This window comes from Acanthisitta chloris, unplaced genomic scaffold (assembly GCF_000695815.1).
Source record: "Acanthisitta chloris isolate BGI_N310 unplaced genomic scaffold, ASM69581v1 scaffold32182, whole genome shotgun sequence".
NCBI classification, from domain to species: Eukaryota; Metazoa; Chordata; class Aves; order Passeriformes; family Acanthisittidae; genus Acanthisitta; species Acanthisitta chloris.
Window position 1 is genome coordinate 15667 of NW_008660672.1, and position 18037 is coordinate 33703.

The 18037-nt window shown below is 38.4% G+C and overlaps 1 protein-coding gene across 1 annotated transcript in view; it reads left to right on the plus strand.

The window, feature by feature from the left end:
* LOC103797661 (orexin receptor type 2-like) overlaps positions 1-13150 on the plus strand; it is a gene marked incomplete at its 5' end in the record, with an annotated part of 19065 nt that extends 5915 nt beyond the window's left edge. The window contains 5 exon segments of the mRNA XM_009069884.1: positions 3901-4016; positions 8390-8610; positions 9982-10103; positions 11182-11373; positions 12957-13150. Coding sequence (XP_009068132.1) covers positions 3901-4016; positions 8390-8610; positions 9982-10103; positions 11182-11373; positions 12957-13150 — 845 coding nt within the window.
* Positions 13151-18037: the final 4887 nt, after the last annotated feature.

Consider the following 18037-nt stretch of genomic DNA (forward strand, 5'->3'; position numbering starts at 1 on the left):
TTGCCAAGGCTGAGGGGTTTTCATTTTGAGTGCTGTCTAATAACAATATTTTATTTGGGAATGCAGAAGGATCCAACATGTGACCTGTGCAGGCTCACTTAAGGAGCCAGAGTTGGCCACAGTTCTATAATAGCCTGTAATTGCTATGTGCTGAATTTGATGATAAAGTGCCAAAATAAAAGAAATGTATATTAAAATGAGTTCACCGGCTGAGGGGTTTTCATTTTGAGTGCTGTCTAATAACAATATTTTATTTGGGAATGCAGAAGGATCCAACATGTGACCTGTGCAGGCTCACTTAAGGAGCCAGAGTTGGCCACAGTTCTATAATAGCCTGTAATTGCTATGTGCTGAATTTGATGATAAAGTGCCAAAATAAAAGAAATGTATATTAAAATGAGTTCACCATGTGTCCAAGTCAGCTAAATACATTCTCTTAGAGCTGTGCAAGAAATAAGTGTTAGCCAAAGTGCATTAGCCAAGCCCTTTGCAAATGATAAAAAGAATATGGATCTAATCCTTTCCCAAAACTACATGGTTGAATGGAAACAAAGGGAAGACTTTGTGTTCCATTTCCTCTATACAATAGTATAAAACCACATTGTCTTAATTCTGAAAAACAAATAGCTGGAAATTGCATTTTTACAGGAAGCTTTATACATCCTGTTTATCAAAGTGTTCAGCTTTTAATGAAAACCTTGTGGGAGATTTTAGTGCAGAAAGAAGTCAGAATATTCCAATAGTAAAATGATGCTTCATGCCATTGTGAATTGATAACTCAAGCATAATATATTAGGTTTCAAAATTTAATTTTAACATTAGCTAACCATAAGTACCCTGACATAGGAACACAGTTTGGAAAGGGCTGTGTTGTGTGGTCAAATTTTCTCTCCTGTGGGCACCCACTTCCTACCATCCCTATTTATTAAGCTTTATTCTACAAGTATACTCTTTTAGCTGCATTATTTCTCCATAATGATAACTCTAGAACCTCACAGGTATATTCCTGAGACTAGCAAACCTGTGGACTCTACTGATGCTCGAGAAACTTGATAGTTTTGTTTTTCCCTCTACTTAAGAAAGCTGCCAAGAGTACCAATTTCATTATGCACCTATGGCTTAAGAGAATATTTAATTTGCTAGACATAACAAAACCTTCTGAGTCTGGGTTGGGTTTTTTTTCCAGTTTGTTTACATATACATCTATGTGTACATGTATCTATACATGTATATATATATATGTATTTACCCAAATATAGTAAAATCCTGGCAAAAATCCAGAAGCTGTAGTTTGAATCTACCCCCTTGATTCATTGAATGGCAGTTTGGGACTGGAAGATTGTGCTGAGAAGGAAGCTTCAGAAAAGTTTAAGAAGAAAGCTTGTTTTAACATACTGAGCCTTTATTAGGTGGGGTTCTCATGCTGTATGAGTGAAGCTGAGTAGGAATGCTGATCTCAATCCAGTCCATCCCCTATGACCACCTCTTTGCTTTAAGTTCCCTTCTCTAGTTTCAGTAAAACAGCAGCTGGAGAGAATCATTAATTTATTCTTAAAGAGATGGTTAGTCCAGCTCAGAATGATCTCCCTCTGTCCTGAAGCCCATTAAGTGGCCATGGAAGGCAAATACACTTTACTCCTCTTCTGCTTGGCAGTAAGAGGTTCAACAGTCCCAGTCAGGCAGCTGATCTATCACCAGAACCATGGACTGACTGATGTTCACATTCAAGGAGCCTGCAACTCACTCACTTGATAAATGAATGGTATCCCAAGCCAGCCCTTCCTCCCTCTTGCTGCTGTGACTGTCAGACAACTTTAAAAGCTTTTCTTTGGCTGGAGAAGCTAAACAGAGTCATGCTTCTTAGGGAAAAGTTCTGCAAAGGGCTTTGCCCTGGGTGGAGGAGGGACAGGTTTCCTTTGATGTTGAGCAGCTGGCACTTTCCAGGTGGCTAAACTTCAAAGGCAAGTGTTAGGATCTTCCTCCAACCTGGTGCTCAGTTCTTTGTAGATAGCTAGGCTCATTTAATGTTTCACTTGGAATGCTAAACTGGAAGTCATAAACTCCAGATGGCCTTTCAAATATGCACCTCCTTCTACCTGAAAGGGACCTGGCTGCCTGCAGAGCATTGTCGAGGCAGGTGGCACCTCCTTCTGAGCAGAAAGAATGTACTTTCAGTTCTGCCCTCCCTTGATCCCAGTAAGTCACATTGCTCCAGTTTCTCCTTAACCTCTCCACCTGTGAAACAGGCGTGTTGGTATTTCCCTGGCTGATGGGACCACTGTGAGGCTGCTTTTTCTGGAATGCAAACACAAGCTTGAGCTCAGCAGTCAATATATAATCCCAGGTTATTACCAATTATTAAAAGCTGCCCCAAATGGTCTGGCTCCCTTGGGGCCATTGACAAGAGCTAACAGCTGCAGCTGCAAGTGAAGGGTTGGTAAACTGGTTTGCTACAGGATCATAGAGCAAGTAAGGAGTCACATGCTACTCATCTCAATTTTTTGAACTCCATCAAAACTATCAAATGCCCGTGGCAGCATCTCTATTACCCTTTCTAGGAATGAACATGGGCTGGATTTTGCTATAGCAAGTTTCCTTCTCCCTGATACAGAAGTTTTTCTGGCTGGTGAACCAGCTGTCCCTTTCAGGTCCAATATGAAAGTCAGATTAGTTGAGTCTGAGAGTGAGCCTGGGGTTAATGTCATGATGTACTCTTCCCTGCTATGAGAGTTCTGTGCCAAGTCTTTCTGTCTCCTTGTCTGATCAAACTCTCAGAGATTCTTCTGGTATGCAGAGGGTCTCCTTGTTTGATAGGATCCACAGCCTCGTTCACTTTAAGAGGCAGAAAACAAATTTGGCTTAACAAAGTTTCCTTCTTTACTCTAGACAAGAGGCAATGCTTAGGATTACCATGCAATCTAACTGCTCATGAGCTACACAGTTTCTCCTCTGTTATGTATTTTTACTCTCCATAATGTTCATTCCTTTTCTGAGGCCACCCATAAATATTAACTTGTAATTAGCATCCACATTTGGTAAGAGCAAACTACATTTGATGTTATGAAAGAAAAAACAAGTTTTCAGGCACCCATTGCACATTCTGCTATAAACTAGTGATGAAGTTTAAGATCCAATGTTCTTAAAACTCAACATGCTTACAGAGCTTCTAAGATGTTTGTGTCTAAGCAAAGAACATTCCTAAGTTTTCTTTTGAAAAGAGACACATGGGAAACTAGAACACCTGGTAGCAAACTCATTATTGTTAAAGCTGAGTCAAAAATAATCTTGGGAACTCCCTAGGTTTAAAGGACTTGAAGGTATTAATTCTATTTTTGAATATGTAACCACAATAATTAGTCACTGAGTCTTAATCTCATTTATTCTGCCACCAAAAAGTGATTTAGGGCATACCTGTGTCTCCTCCCATCAGCATCCTGTGTGTTGTATCTGCATTCTCTGTTTTTAGGGCTGAGACTCTGCAGTTTACTCAGGGTTATATAGTAGCCTTTGCAGAATTAAAGCTAATGACAATTACACAACCTGTTAAGTATGTCAGAGATGAGGTAGGTTGGATATTAGTTAGCTATTTATAGATAACAAACCTTTTTATCTTTCACTGTTTTAACAAAAAGCCAAACTTCTTAAGATTTCAGGCCTAAGGTTACAATGCAATGCAAAAATCAATAATGGGATGTAGGAGATCTTTGAGATAAAAGCATGTTGCTAATAGAATGTATATAGAAGTGATTAAAAAAGCAATCTTGACCATAATATCAGGGGTTGCATCTTCCATTATATCCTATTATGTTGAAAAATCCGTGCATATCTATGTGAGTAATTTGTGACTTTGAAATGTATGTGTATTTAAATGCACCTTTCCTATCTGAATTCTCTTTCCAGCCGAGGTTTACCCCAAAATGTATCACACATGCTTTTTTTTGGTGACATACATGGCACCACTGTGTCTTATGGTGTTGGCCTATTTGCAAATATTTCGCAAGCTGTGGTGTCGCCAGGTAAGTCCCTTAGCACTGGCTCTGTTTGCTTGCTCTTGTGCAGATTGCCACGTGCAGCTTTCTTCTTTATGAGCTCCATGTTGTCACTTATGCCTTGGATTTTTTGCACCCACCCCTGTGAGCAGGTTCAGTGGCACTGCTGCCTGACACCCACCTTGGATGGGCACCGAGATGCATTACAAAATGAAGGGAGTCAGGCAAACCCCTTCTTGCTCACGTCTGTGAAGGGCTTAGAGCCAGAAAGAGAGCAAAAGGCAACAGAAAGATTGATTATAGGCTGAAAAAAGCTTTTTCCCTTTGTATCTGAAATGCTTACTGAAATACCTTAGGTGGCCTTATACACGTAAAATCTCCTGTAGCAGTCAAAAGTTAAGATTGACCTTCTCATTTTGTAAGTTTTGTTTTTCTGTTCCTTTCTCAGGTTGGTAGTAGGTCCAATTGGAAGCAAAGTTAGCCTAGAAGGTCCAGCTGTCAGAACTGTGATGTGAAGGTGGCTGTTAGCACTAACATTTGATTTGAATTGCTGGCCAGTAATTGACATGATTTCTAATGTAAAGATCTGTTTTCAACTTCAAATTCAGACTTCAAATTAAAAATACAGGAAAGATAACAGAAATACTAAACAAAAAAAAAGCATAACAAAAAACAAAGGAACAAACAAAAGGACAAAAAAACCCCAAAACAAAACAAAAAAGCCCAAGCAAACACACAAAGAGCATTTCAATTTAAGTGGCAAAAGTTATGCAAATTTTTTTGGGAATGTTTTTTACTCCTCCTGAAATTCAAAGTGGTGTCAGTTGAAGAACAGTTTTTTGGTGTGAACTGCAGTCTGTCATGAACCAGTTTATGGTGCTCTCTGCTGTCTTCTGCTTTGCCCAGGATTTATCTGTAGCTGTAGTCCTCTGCCACCAGCTGCTCTGTCATTCTGTAAAGGACAATAAACTCATCCTGTTGGAGACAATGCAAGATATTCCCTCTCCTGCCCTCTCAAAGGGCTCTAACAGTGGCTGACATTTCCATCAACATATAGGCATGAATATTTTCTCTCTCACCACGATGTCTGATATGCTCCAAATTTGAGGCTGTCCTGGGCAGGGCATATCTGCTACATTGTGACCATTTTTCATGCAGTTCACATCAATTCATCAGCAAAATCATGAGCTGACTCGAGATTTCTAAACATGCATCTGTTAAAAATAAAAATCAGACCTCGTACTCATAGCATATATCTCTTGCAAATAACAAAAGCAGAAGAAATACCATATCCTCTTTAAGCACTGTGTTACCATCCATACATCATAACAGGTTTTCTTTGGTTAGTTTTGCAATTAAGCTCAATCTAACATAGCTCTAATGTGCTGCTTTGCTGAATCTGCTCTGTATCCTCCAATGACCTTTTCACCATATTCCTTCTTAACCTTTTCCTCTATACATTTTTACAATCTACCTACAAAATTTAGCCTTGAGAAGAGGCTCAGGGGTGACCTCCTGGCTCTCTCCAACCTCCCAATAGGGCTGGAGGGAGGTGTGGGATGTGTGTCCTGCCAGGGCTGCAGGGAGAGGAGAGAGGGAATGGTCATAAACTGAGATAGAAGAGAGTCAGATTAGATGTGAGGAGAGATGTTTTCCCTGTTGTGGTGTTCAGCACTGGGATATTGCCCAGGGAGGTGGTGCAGTCACCATCCCTGGAGGTGTTTGAGGTGTCTGATGTGGCACTGGAGGATCTGGTTTAGGGTTTAGTGGTTCCAGCAGTGACAGGTTAATGGTTGGACTTGATGCTCTTAGAGGTCTCCTCCAACCTTGATGATTCTACGATTCTATACTTACTCAAGTTCTTCATTAATTAATTGTTCTTAACCTTCAAGTAGCTTGAAAATGCTGGTTCAGATTCAGAGCAGAAGCTGAATGACTGGAAACCAACCTCTTATTTTTTGAGTTTCCACCCTCCCCCCACAATTAATGTGCTGGTGAAATTAACTCCATCCCAGCCAAAACCAGCACATTATATTGGCAGGCGTATTTCTTCTTCACATTTCTTCTCCCTATATATCTTGCATGCTGCCAAGGTTAGGACAATCCTCTATTTTTCAGTGGCAAAAAGACAAATACTACTGCAGGCTTAGTGCTCTCAGTGGTGCCAAATTACAGATGTCTCTTTGCCTGGCATAGATGATAGCACTATGTACAAAGAGGCTGCACTAAGTGAAGGTAAAACCACTGCACATCTATTATCAGCTGTGCCTTGGCTGCAGGCACCAGGCATTTTTCTAAGTGCAGCAGGTGTGCCCTAATCAGTCATGTGGCACAAATGAATGCAGTGCTCTAAAGTATTCTTTGATAATAGTTTCAATTAAGAATTCATGCTGTTCACCAGGGATTCACTTAAATGTAGTGATCCTATTGTAAGGTACAATAAGCCTTCCAGATGTATGTGATAAAAAAAACCAAAAACACAACAAACAGTAGATGCTTTCTATGCCTTACACTTTTTCTAGAGGTTGTTTTTTTAAAGCATACTGTGTTGTACTTGAAAATTTTCAGATATATAAAGGCAAGAGATTTACAAGTTATCATTGCTGTACTCTGTGCAACAGTTGTCAAAATTGTTGATTGTGTATTTCAGGAAAATCTTGGACTATAAGCTTTAGAGTCTTTGAATTCATGATTCACCTTTGTAAAGGCAAGAAAAATCAAGCAACAAACACCAGGGATTTTGAGCAATTTAGTTTAGTTATTAGCAAGGAAGTAGTGATGTAGAAGACTCTGTTCTCTTGTAGATATTAAGTAGATTAGTAACTTTTGAAAGATAAATAGGACTGAATGGACTTAGGATGAAAGTGTTGATGCATAACTTGTTTTATCAAATTCCAAATATGCTTCAATTTACTGAAGTCCAAATGCATTGACACTAAATCCTGCTGCTATTAAGAACTAGGAATTCTACCCATTTTCATTTATTGGTTAAAATAGATCCTTCCAATCTTTGCAAGTTGATAAAACATTTGATATAACATCCTCTAGTTATAAACCCCTTGATAATTACTCTGAGAGAAAACATGCATAAGAAAATAACTAACTTTTAGTAGCTGTTTGGACACAGCTAATTGGCTTTTACTAAAGCATTGGAATTCCATGAATTCTCCACAATTATCTGTTGTTGTTTAAAGTCCAGGGATACCTTAGTGAAAAATAAATGTTGTAGCATATCCCCTGTTCTGCTTCATTGATTTCCTGTTCATTGCAAGGCATCTTTGCCCAAACGTCCCAATAGTTGTAAATCAGGATTGATGGTGCATGTAAAAGCTAAATTAAGGAAGAGAATCCCAATAGTTGTAAATCAGGTTTGATGGGGCATGTAAAAGCTAAATTAAGGAAGAGATTAACATGCCAAAAAAACCCAACCAACAACCCAACACAAAACCAAACCAAACCCAAAACCCAAACCAATTAACCAAGCAAAAAACCTCCCATAGACAATGTGAATATTGCAGATACTTTTAAACCTATTTTACATGAGACTAGTCACCCCCCACACAGTTGCACTGTGCACAAATAAAAGGATTTCACACTGTATAATACTGAAAACATTCTAAATGTCATTGTAATCGAGTTCTCTGAGAAAGCCCTTGCCATCTGTAGTCTTTCATATTTGGCTGCAGGCAGGAAATTATTTTGAAGAGCAGAAGCAAAATTGTTTTATTTGGCTTTTTTTATGTGAGGTCACAGAAAGCAAAAATCAAGATTTTTGCTATGTCTACCCATTGCAAAATGTCTTTGACTAACCTAATTCTCCCTTGGCACTTTTTCATGATTCCCCTCCATTCATCACTGTGTATACATTCAGTTTTGAAGAACTTTGCAGGGATCTACACTTCAGCTGTGATTTCTTTAGCTACTTCATTGTCATCTAGGTTGCATAGCTGGAAGTTTTATGGCACTTAAAGCTATGCAGGCTTTAAATCCTTGTTTTACGATGCTGAAAAGCTGATCAGTATCTTATATTAGCAGCATATTAATGGGATTAACTCCTCTGCAATACCACAAAACATTTAATGTGGAACTTTATAGTGACATAATTGCAGCAATAGGGTTGGTAAATGTGCTAGTCTGAAGAGAGAAGCAAGGCAAGGTATGTGGGAAGTAAAGAAAACCTGAGTGCATCAGTTGATATATTTGTATAAACCACAATGTTTTATGCAGCCGTAGTGCATCTGAAATGGGTTTGATTCTTGCAGCTACTTCATTAATTTAATTAAGCCACCAAATTTCTCCCTGTGAGCTTACATTGTGTATGTCAACATGTCTAGTTTTCTTGTTACACCTACACACAGTGCTAGATTTTTTCAAAATGCCCCTTATTTTGTCTTCCTTAGATCCCAGGAACTTCTTCTGTTGTTCAGAAAAAGTGGAAACCTCTGCAGCCCTCAGCACAGCCCCGAGGGCTGGGACAATCAACCAAGTCAAAGATTAGTGCTGTGGCAGCTGAAATAAAACAGATTCGTGCAAGAAGGAAAACAGCACGTATGCTAATGGTTGTCCTCCTGGTTTTTGCACTTTGCTATCTACCAATTAGCATCCTCAATGTCTTGAAAAGGTAAAGTTTATCCCAAAATGTAAACAGTTTGGTGAAGCTTTCTGCCTGAAAACAATCCTCTGTTACAAGATTCCTTTTATTCTGGCAGATACTTTTGGAGGAGGAGTGTCCTTATTGCGTGGTAAAGAAATGGAAACTAAGCCTACGGATGCAAGAAAATATTATCTGTAACCTATCTGTATTACTCAAACTAAAGGCTAGATTGTGGAGCCCTTATTAGCAAGCTCTTTCTCATTAAAATCTTCTAGCCTATCCCCTCATTAGAGCTTGTAATTTACATGGGATTAGAGCTTGTTGGCTGTAAATGCACCCATGGAATTGCAGTTATCTAAACCAGCAGCTGAAGGTTAGCAGCAGAGTGGAGTGTTGTGACTTGGCTCTGAGGACTGTGAAATGCTGAGTTAAAACCTAAGCCCCTCGTAAAATTTGGACACCTTAGGCTAACCCTTCAGTTGGTCTTGTGAAGTTTTGTTTTACCTTTTCATCCTTTTCTCTCCTGTGTGTTTGGTACATAGTTGTGTACACTCTTGCTTTTTGGACAGTGCCTGACAGAATGAGGCTTTGGTAAAGTTCCATCTCATGAGCCCTCTGGAATACCAATAAATAATAGCATATAGCAGAAGATTTGAATATCCTAAAATATAACCCACCTGTTAGTGGTGATATTTCATTGGAATGTTATTGGAACCTTTTAAGGAATAGTTTCAAGCTGGGTATGAAGGCTTCAATACATCCCACTCAATTTTGGCCCTTTCCTGAAGCCTAATTTAAGTACTTTTCATTCTCAAGTCCCTTTGTAGGAAATGTGGAGAGAAACATGTGCTTCCAGAAGGTGGTTCAGGCCACCTGCAACCTCGACAATGCAGAATAGGCCAAGAGTTAGATTTGCACTTGAATGGCAAAAGTGTGATGTAAGGAATCTGGGCAATGCAGATTTCTCTGGAGGACAGAACGTGCTACTGTGACCCCAGTTTTAGGGCCAGTTCAATGCCTTTTCAGTTCCAGAGTCCCAGTTTATTGGAGAGTGGGTGTAGAGATGGGAACCTCAATGACATGTGTGGATCAAAAGTAACTTTTGCCATCTTTTCTTAGCTTATCTGACAGCAGATGACTTTGGTTACTCGGCAGAAAAATTGTGCATTTGCATTATAGCAAAGAAAAGTACTGATGGTCTCTTGTGCTAAACCAAGACAGGAGGCTGAGGGTTGGGGATGGGACTTCATTCTCTCAAGAAAGTGAGGACTGCAGAATCACCTTTTCTGTGACACTGCAAATAGGTCATTAGAGATAAAATTAGTCTAGAAGTTGTAAAATCTTTTTATATGCTTTCTAATTTTGCCATCTTTCAGGTTTGCTTTTCTCTTTCTGTAGGGTTTTGGGGATGTTTAATCATGCTGACGACAGAGAAACCGTATATGCCTGGTTCATGTTCTCACACTGGCTGGTGTATGCAAACAGTGCAGCCAATCCTATTATTTATAACTTCCTCAGTGGTAAGTTATAGTTACCTAAAATTCAAGCTTAATGTATAGTTTGAGTGTAATGAGCCTTAGCAAATAAGATTAATGACTCTGTAACATCAGCTCAGCTCCTCTGGTGGGAGCTTGATCCTCTTCTTGGAACAAGTTGCCTGAAGTATCCCCTTACCTTCAGGCTATCTACCTCTAACTAATCTAGACAGTGCCAGGGCCTGAGTCCAAGTGTTTGAATGTGACTGTCTATGACATTAATTTGGTAGAGAAGTTCCTGGCATGACTTTGATCTGCAACAATTACCATTACCCTGAACACTCCCTGGATACTCTCTGGGAGGTAGCACAGTCCAGGGGCTGTCCCCAGCTGGCATGTTATGTGCAGGTACTGGGGTTTGGAGGCTGTGAGTCTTTCATAGTAGTCGCATGATCAGATTGTGCCAACTAGGTTGAAGGCCAAAGAACCAGACAGGATGCTGTTTGCTTGCTAGTATAGCTTTCTATCAGTTCGTATTTGTTTCATTTGGCTCTGGAGATCAGAATCAGGACTTGAACTGGGAGTGTCACAGCTAAATACAGGAAGGCAAAAGTCTATTGATCATCACTACATATTTGCCCACTGTATTTTTTATTTTTTTTTGTGGTGTGTAATGTGAGAATGATCTGAAGAATTTCCCCTGAGCCCCAAAAGCAGATTTATGGGCTGCATTAATGATAAAACAAAAATTTTCCATGTCAACTAATGATTCAATCATTTCGACTTATGCTTGCTCAATTCTCTTTTTTTGTAAGATATATAATTAAGTAACAAAATATCTATGATGTGATTTCATTAATCATTCTCATTTGTCCACTCTGTCCAGCCAAGAATAATTCAACCTTCACACCACACCTCACATATCTTCTTAGAAAGGATATCTTTCTTCTGTCTTTCTCCAAGATGTTGAAATTGTGATTTCCTTCTTCTGCATTAGAAGAGCATCTGGGTGGTTTGGGTTAATTTTGCTTTAGATAGCTCCTGTTTTTTCCTAATCTATACAGTTTATTGGAACACGGTGTATAGTCCAATTGTTTTCACGAGTTATTTTTGTGGTTGACAGGGAAATTTAGAGAAGAATTTAAAGCAGCATTTTCCTGTTGCATCTTTGGCATTCGCCGCCACCACGACGAACGGTAAGAGGTCGTGCCAGAAAGTCGGAAATCCTTGACCACCCAGATCAGCAATTTTGAGAACGTTTCCAAACTTTCAGAACACGTTGTATTGACCAACATAAACACCATTCCATCCAATGGTACTGCACCTATTATCCACTGTTAATATACTTGTCCCTATGTGTTTTGATCCTGTGGAAGTAAAATCTAATTGCACAGACAACAGCATTTGGATCTGAGCACCATGAATCCTTGACCACCCAGATCAGCAATTTTGAGAACGTTTCCAAACTTTCAGAACACGTTGTATTGACCAACATAAACACCATTCCATCCAATGGTACTGCACCTATTATCCACTGTTAATATACTTGTCCCTATGTGTTTTGATCCTGTGGAAGTAAAATCTAATTGCACAGACAACAGCATTTGGATCTGAGCACCATGAGAGAAGGGTGTGGACAAGTAAGAACTGACTGTAAGAAAAGTAAATGAAGTATTTTATAGGATATTCTACAACTTTGTTTATATATTGATGAAGCAAAATTGCACCACATTCATTTGTTGTGTTGCAGCTGAGGAGGAGGTAAAGAAATCATATTATATATAAATTTATTCTTTGGTCCCCTACTTCCTATCAAATCCTAAGTAAATAAAAAACAGGTACCAGAAAGTATGAAAATCATACTCTCTGCCATTGGAATGTGTTTATAAGCAGCTTTTTTTCTACTCTGAGCTAATGATTTGAAGTTGTGGCATAGTTTTATAGCAAATATTTTAACCAAAATTGAGTTGAACTACCTGAATATCCTTTACTATTTCAAATTGTGTGCTTGGCATGCATTCTGGTGTGAATTGGGCTGATTAAATAAGAAATTCACATTCATTTATTTTCCAACACTTTCTGTTCTTTTTCCTGTTGGGTAGGTTATTTGCATGTCTTCAGAAACAGCTGAGAAGCCACTTTTAACTTAGTATAGAAGGAATGAGGTATTTTTTTCCTCCCCCTCAATTCAGTAGTTTTGCCATTTCGATATGCACCCAGATGGCAGTGTGACTGTAGATTATGCTTTACCCTTAGTCTCTGATTTACCATAGAATTATAGAATCATCAAGGTTGGAGGAGATTTCTAAGGTCATTGAGTCCAACCATTAACCTGCCACTCTGCTGGAAGCCCTAAACCCTATACTAGATCCTCCAGTGTCAGATCCAGGTGCCTCTTTAACACTTCCAGGGATGGTGACTCCACCACCTCCCTGGGCAATATTCTATTCCAGTGGCATCATTCTCTTCACTCTGCCTGTCCTGTGTTCATGGCAGGGGAGTAAGACTAGATGGTCTTTAAAGATCTCTTCCAACCCAATCTATGATTCTATGATTGACATGTACACAGGAAGCTTTAGTGCTCTGCTGGTCACAGTGCCATGTGGTTAAGGAACCACAGGGCAATTTACTGAAGAGTGGATACTAAATAACTAGTAGAACACATTAAAATGTGTAAAAGTAAAGAAATTCAAGGTTTATGCATCAGAAATACCCTTAGACTTCAGTCAAGAAGTTTTCACTTAAATTTTGTAAATGCAATTTGGAACATTTTCTGGAAGACCATTTTGTTAATAGGTCATCCCCTGCATAGTGTCCAGAGAGTGACAGTCAGGGTGGGTCAGTCAGCTACCTGAAACAAACAGTAAAAGCATCTTCAAATCTTTATTTTCTCTACAGATATCCCAGCTATGCTCAGCCCATTGAAATCAGTGGAACTGCATCTCCACATACCAGGGATGAACGTGACTTCAAATTTAGATGAAGCTGTGAGGGTTTCTGCAGAAGACACTGCCAATACAGAGAATGCAGAGTGGGATAAATTCGTCCCTAGCATAACAAAACTTACCTCGATGGAGTTACAGCAAGGATGACTTTGGCTCAACACACATACGACCAGCAGAGTGACAGATGCTTTTAGCTGTGGTACAGACTCCAACAACTGGACAAAGGATTCCTACAAAATAACTGCCTCTCCTATTTCTTCTCAGTCTTACAGAAACCTACTTACCTCAGTATGAGCTAAAGAACATGTCTTTACAAGTCTTTTTAGAGATTGGATTGTATCATACTTTGTAAATACTGTAGATATTTATTTTTTTATATTTTAGATGCTGTGGAATGTTCTAAGATGTATCATATAAAGAAATCTAAGTATTTGAAAGAAGTCTCAACCATCATTTATTTATATCCTGTTTCTATAAATTAATGACTTATCTACAAGGAATGCTAACTGATGCACTAGTGATATCCTGGAATTACTTTGCACTTTTATTCTGCAAATGCCCTTGTAGTAAATTCTATGTTTATTATGAAGCTTTCACTTCAGATTGATTAGGGTCCATGTTACTTTTATAAGCACAGACATGCTTCTAAGATGTGAACCCAAAGTGCTGAAAGTCACACATGTTTTAATAAGACTACACTAAACAGCCTTTTTTCTTTGCTTTCAGACTTGAGTGCCTAAAATGTAACTATTTAAATCAAACTTATGTGATGTTTAAAGGTGCTATCAGCTCAAAATTCCTCCTCAGGCCAATAGGAATAACAAGGGTCTGCACCCCTGAAGGATGGAACATTTTAACTTTAGTAGCTCATTTTAGTCCATAATGTCTGCAAGTGTTGCTCCAGAAGATCCCTGAAGGTCTTTAAAGTAGAAAAGATTGGTTGCCTTTCATGTTTTAATGTTGTAATGATTTCTCTCTCAACTGCCATTTAATAGTAAAGATACGATCAATTAACAAATTTATATGCCTAGAAAATCCTTTTCAACAGTTGAAATAAAATGTTTATCTCTGGAAATGCTAGAGGTGATGCCTCACTGGACTGGTAGATAAAGTACTCACTCGTACATTGTCCATTTGTGGGAGAATCTCCCTGCCCTGGGGCATCCTACTGTGTATTGTAATTTTTCTTCTTAAAGGATGAAGATGATGCATCACTGGAGACTTATTCTGCTAGAGGAATGTGGCCTGTTGGTTAGAAAGAGGCTGATGATCCATGAGAACCTGAGAGACAATTTTCCTGTGGCACTACTCTTGCATTTCAGTTCAAAATGTTCAAAGGAAAGGGTAAGATGGAAGGGAGGACTTGTTTTGCACTAATAAGCATTTGACATGAAAGAAGAGAGTCTCACCTGTTCAAATGTTTCTAAAGAGCCAATTATCTATAGACTAGGTGTTATTTGATTAACTTATGTAAATATTTTTTCTAGGTTTTACTTTGACCTGATGCCATGCAATGTACTTTCTATCATGGCAGCTATAGTTTTATGAATAGCTTAATCACTTTATGCTTTAACCTTCCCCAACAGCTGTTTTCTTTGGCATTGTTGCAGTTACTCCTAGTTTACACTGGTGTAAAGTGAGAGGAAAAAAATTGCATTTATTTGTATATTAAAGTTTTCTATTCAAAGAGAAAAAGGAGAATATTCTTTTCCAATTTAAAAAAATAAAGCTGAGTATATAAATGGAAAGAATGTTTAAATATCAATAAAATAATAGGAATTTCTACATTCCTATGTGTAAGTTTAATTTTTGCTATTATGTCAATGTATTTCAGGAAATTATTTTACTTTGTCACTTCTAAGAAAGGAAATCCCAAATAACTGTGGAAAGTACAGCAGGACTGGATTTCATAGCTATTGCAATTCCTTTACCATCTGAAGGCTATTTTTGCTCTTCAACCACAGCAAATGTAGAATTCTTAGCATGGAACAAGATATATTTTTCTATATAATTTGAAGTGACTGAACAAACAGCTGCCGAATTAAAACTTTGAAGAAATGGGAAAATGGAATGTGAAAAGTCCTGTAAGTTTTTCCTTTGTTTTGATGCAAGTAAAGTCAAAAAGTTAAAAGCTAGGCCTTAATTTTCTCCTTTGTAAGAGAAAAGTGTCTCTTTTGTTCTCTATTTTCTCTTTTCTTATTTCCACTTAGATCTCCAAAATTAAAATATTCCAACATTGCTAGGAATTTCTTTTAGCCATAACTTTGACTTAACAGTACTTTTTATGTGGAGAAAGCAAATAAAAATGAGACATTCACTGACAAATGATTCTGGGGTTTTTGTCTGGACAGTTTTTGTTGAGTAAATAGAATATTTTTCAGACAGAAATGACACAATCAGGTCTATTCTATGGATAGCTAGAGATAGCTAACTAATTCTTGCCAAAGCTAAATATTAGTTGAATTTATCAAGCTAAAGATTTTGTTATTTTGATGAAAAGTTTTTCATTCAAAAGTTCCTAGATTTTATGAAATAAGTGGTTTTGATGCAAATATTCCTATGGTTTTATTTTAGCTTTACAAAATTTGAAAAACACATACACATTTTCTTTTTCAGCTCAGATATGTTTTCAGGTACCATTTCATATTGGAAAGACTTCATAGACATTTACAAATCTGTTGGTTACCTGTGTAAAGCAGTGGTAGGGTTGGGGTTTTTTCCAGTTTTAAGGACTACTCCAGAAAGATCCAAATATTTGGATACATTCAAAATAATAACCAGAGGTATTTCCTTTTTAATTAAAATAATCACTGGGAAAAATAAAGCCAATAATGATCTGTAGCTATTAATGGAGATGGAAATGGTTGTGAGAAGAGAGGGTAAGATTTTAAGAGCAATAAGGAAACTTTTTTGCCTGTTTCATGTGAAAGAAATCAAAGCATCTTAAAGGAACTTCTAGAGTTTGTAACCCTCAAAAAAAAGTCAGGTGATGGATGAGCATTTCTTATCCAGTGTATAAACAGTGTATCTGACAGCTGAGCCTTAATTGGGTTTTGTTACCTCTAGTTGTTTTGATATTCTATTTCTACTAGCAGCTCAGGAGCATAGAAATGATATTCTCATGCCACTGTTTCTGCCTGGCCACAGCAGCATTAAACATCCAGTTTAAATCACAACATATTTGTTCCTGTAGGTAGAAATTGTTGTGCCACCATCATTCTGGTACTTTATCTCTCAACGTATTTCACAGCCTTGGACGTCTGATCTCCTGACCTGTTTCTCCTTTCCTGTTGTCACTGTAGTGATAAGCTGGTGCCCTGCAGTCACAATGAGTGCAAGCTAATATCTCCTCCTCACCACCTCCAAAAAGAAACCTTTTTTTTTTTCCTTTTCTTCTGTTTGGATATTATCAAAATTGATATGAGTTATTAACCCAGAGAGTGCTTTGTAGGAAGGAGAGTACACTGAGGATTAGCTTAACTCTCCCATCACTGTATGATGTATTGCAACCTACTGCTGCATGTTACAATGGTTTAAGGCCAAGGCAAATGTAGCTTTCCAAACTGAAATATGTCTCACAACTAAAATGATATTCATCTCTCAGGCTGCTCTTTCCACTTCACAATAAGGTTTTTCCATGGCTGTTGGATATATTGGGTGAAATAATATATTATTTATTGAATGCTATTCTTTTAAAAAACAAACCCAAACCCACAAACAAATATTTAGCAATTTTGTCATTAAGAGTTTAAATAAATAATGCAATAAAATAGCTAGGCTAAAAATCTGTGTTAAAAATTAACTGTGTGCAAGATTGAATTTTCCTGAGCTAAACAAAGTAAAAGGAAAATCTGGACTGCCTGGCTCAAGTTTTGCCTTATCAATAGGGACAGGATTTCAACCACTATATCTCTCTCTTTGATAGATAAGCTGGAAGTTTCATAATATCTTTTTGGGTTTGAGAATTCAAGGACCAAATTTAGTTACATATGTTCAGTATGGGATAGGCCATTTGTGAAATGGAGAAATCAATAGGGACTTGTTGTTTCCTCCTCCTTCCAGTGCAAAAGCAAAGATCACACACTGAAGCCAGCAGGTGTGTGATTGCATCTTTATGGTTGATTTATTTTCTATTAAGTACCGAGTCAGCTGCTGACATTTGTGTGGCAAACTGGTTTTTGATGTGTTTTATTGAAACTCCTGCATCATAGAATCATAGAATCAACAGGGTTGGAAGAGACTTTAAAGATCAACAAGTCCAACCCTACCATCGTTACTAGACCATGGCACTAAGTGAAGCTAAACTCAGAGTGCAGTCTGGGTCCAGACTATAGATGAGCTATTTATTCCCCTGGTCTGCTGCCCAACATGTTCCATAGGTCTTCTCTCTCCTTAACAGATCACAACCCTATTCCACATCTGCGATGAAAACAAATTCACTTCTAAAATGTGTTGAAAAGCGCTGACAGAAGATAATCAGACGTAGCAACAGGCATTGCCAGGGGAGGTTTAGGTTGGATATTTGTAGCAACAGGCATTGCCAGGGGAGGGTTAGGTTGGATATTAGGAAGAGATTTTTTCCAGAGAGAGTGCTCAGGCATTGGAATGTGCTGCCCAGGGAGGTGGTGGATTTACCATCCCTGGAGGTTTTCAAGCTGAGACTGGATGTGGCACTTAGTGCCATGGGCTAGTGACCACGGGAGGGTTGGACTCAATGATCTTTGAGGTCTTTTCCAACCCAGCTGATTCCATGATTCTATGATTCGGTAATTTTCCAAAGAGCTTATAGGCAGCAGTCAAAGCCTTGATCTGTTAGTTCCTCTGGAAACCATGTGGCAACTGAATGCAGAGGGAGTGCACAATGACAGAGAACTACTTCTCACCTGGATGGAGTCTGGATTAGCAAGAAGACAACTGTAAGCAAAGGGTGTAACAATGGAAGCAAAGGAATCATAGAATCAACCTGGTTGGAAGAGACATCCAAGATCATCGAGTCCAACCCCACTGTGGTCACTAGCCCATGGCATTGAGGGC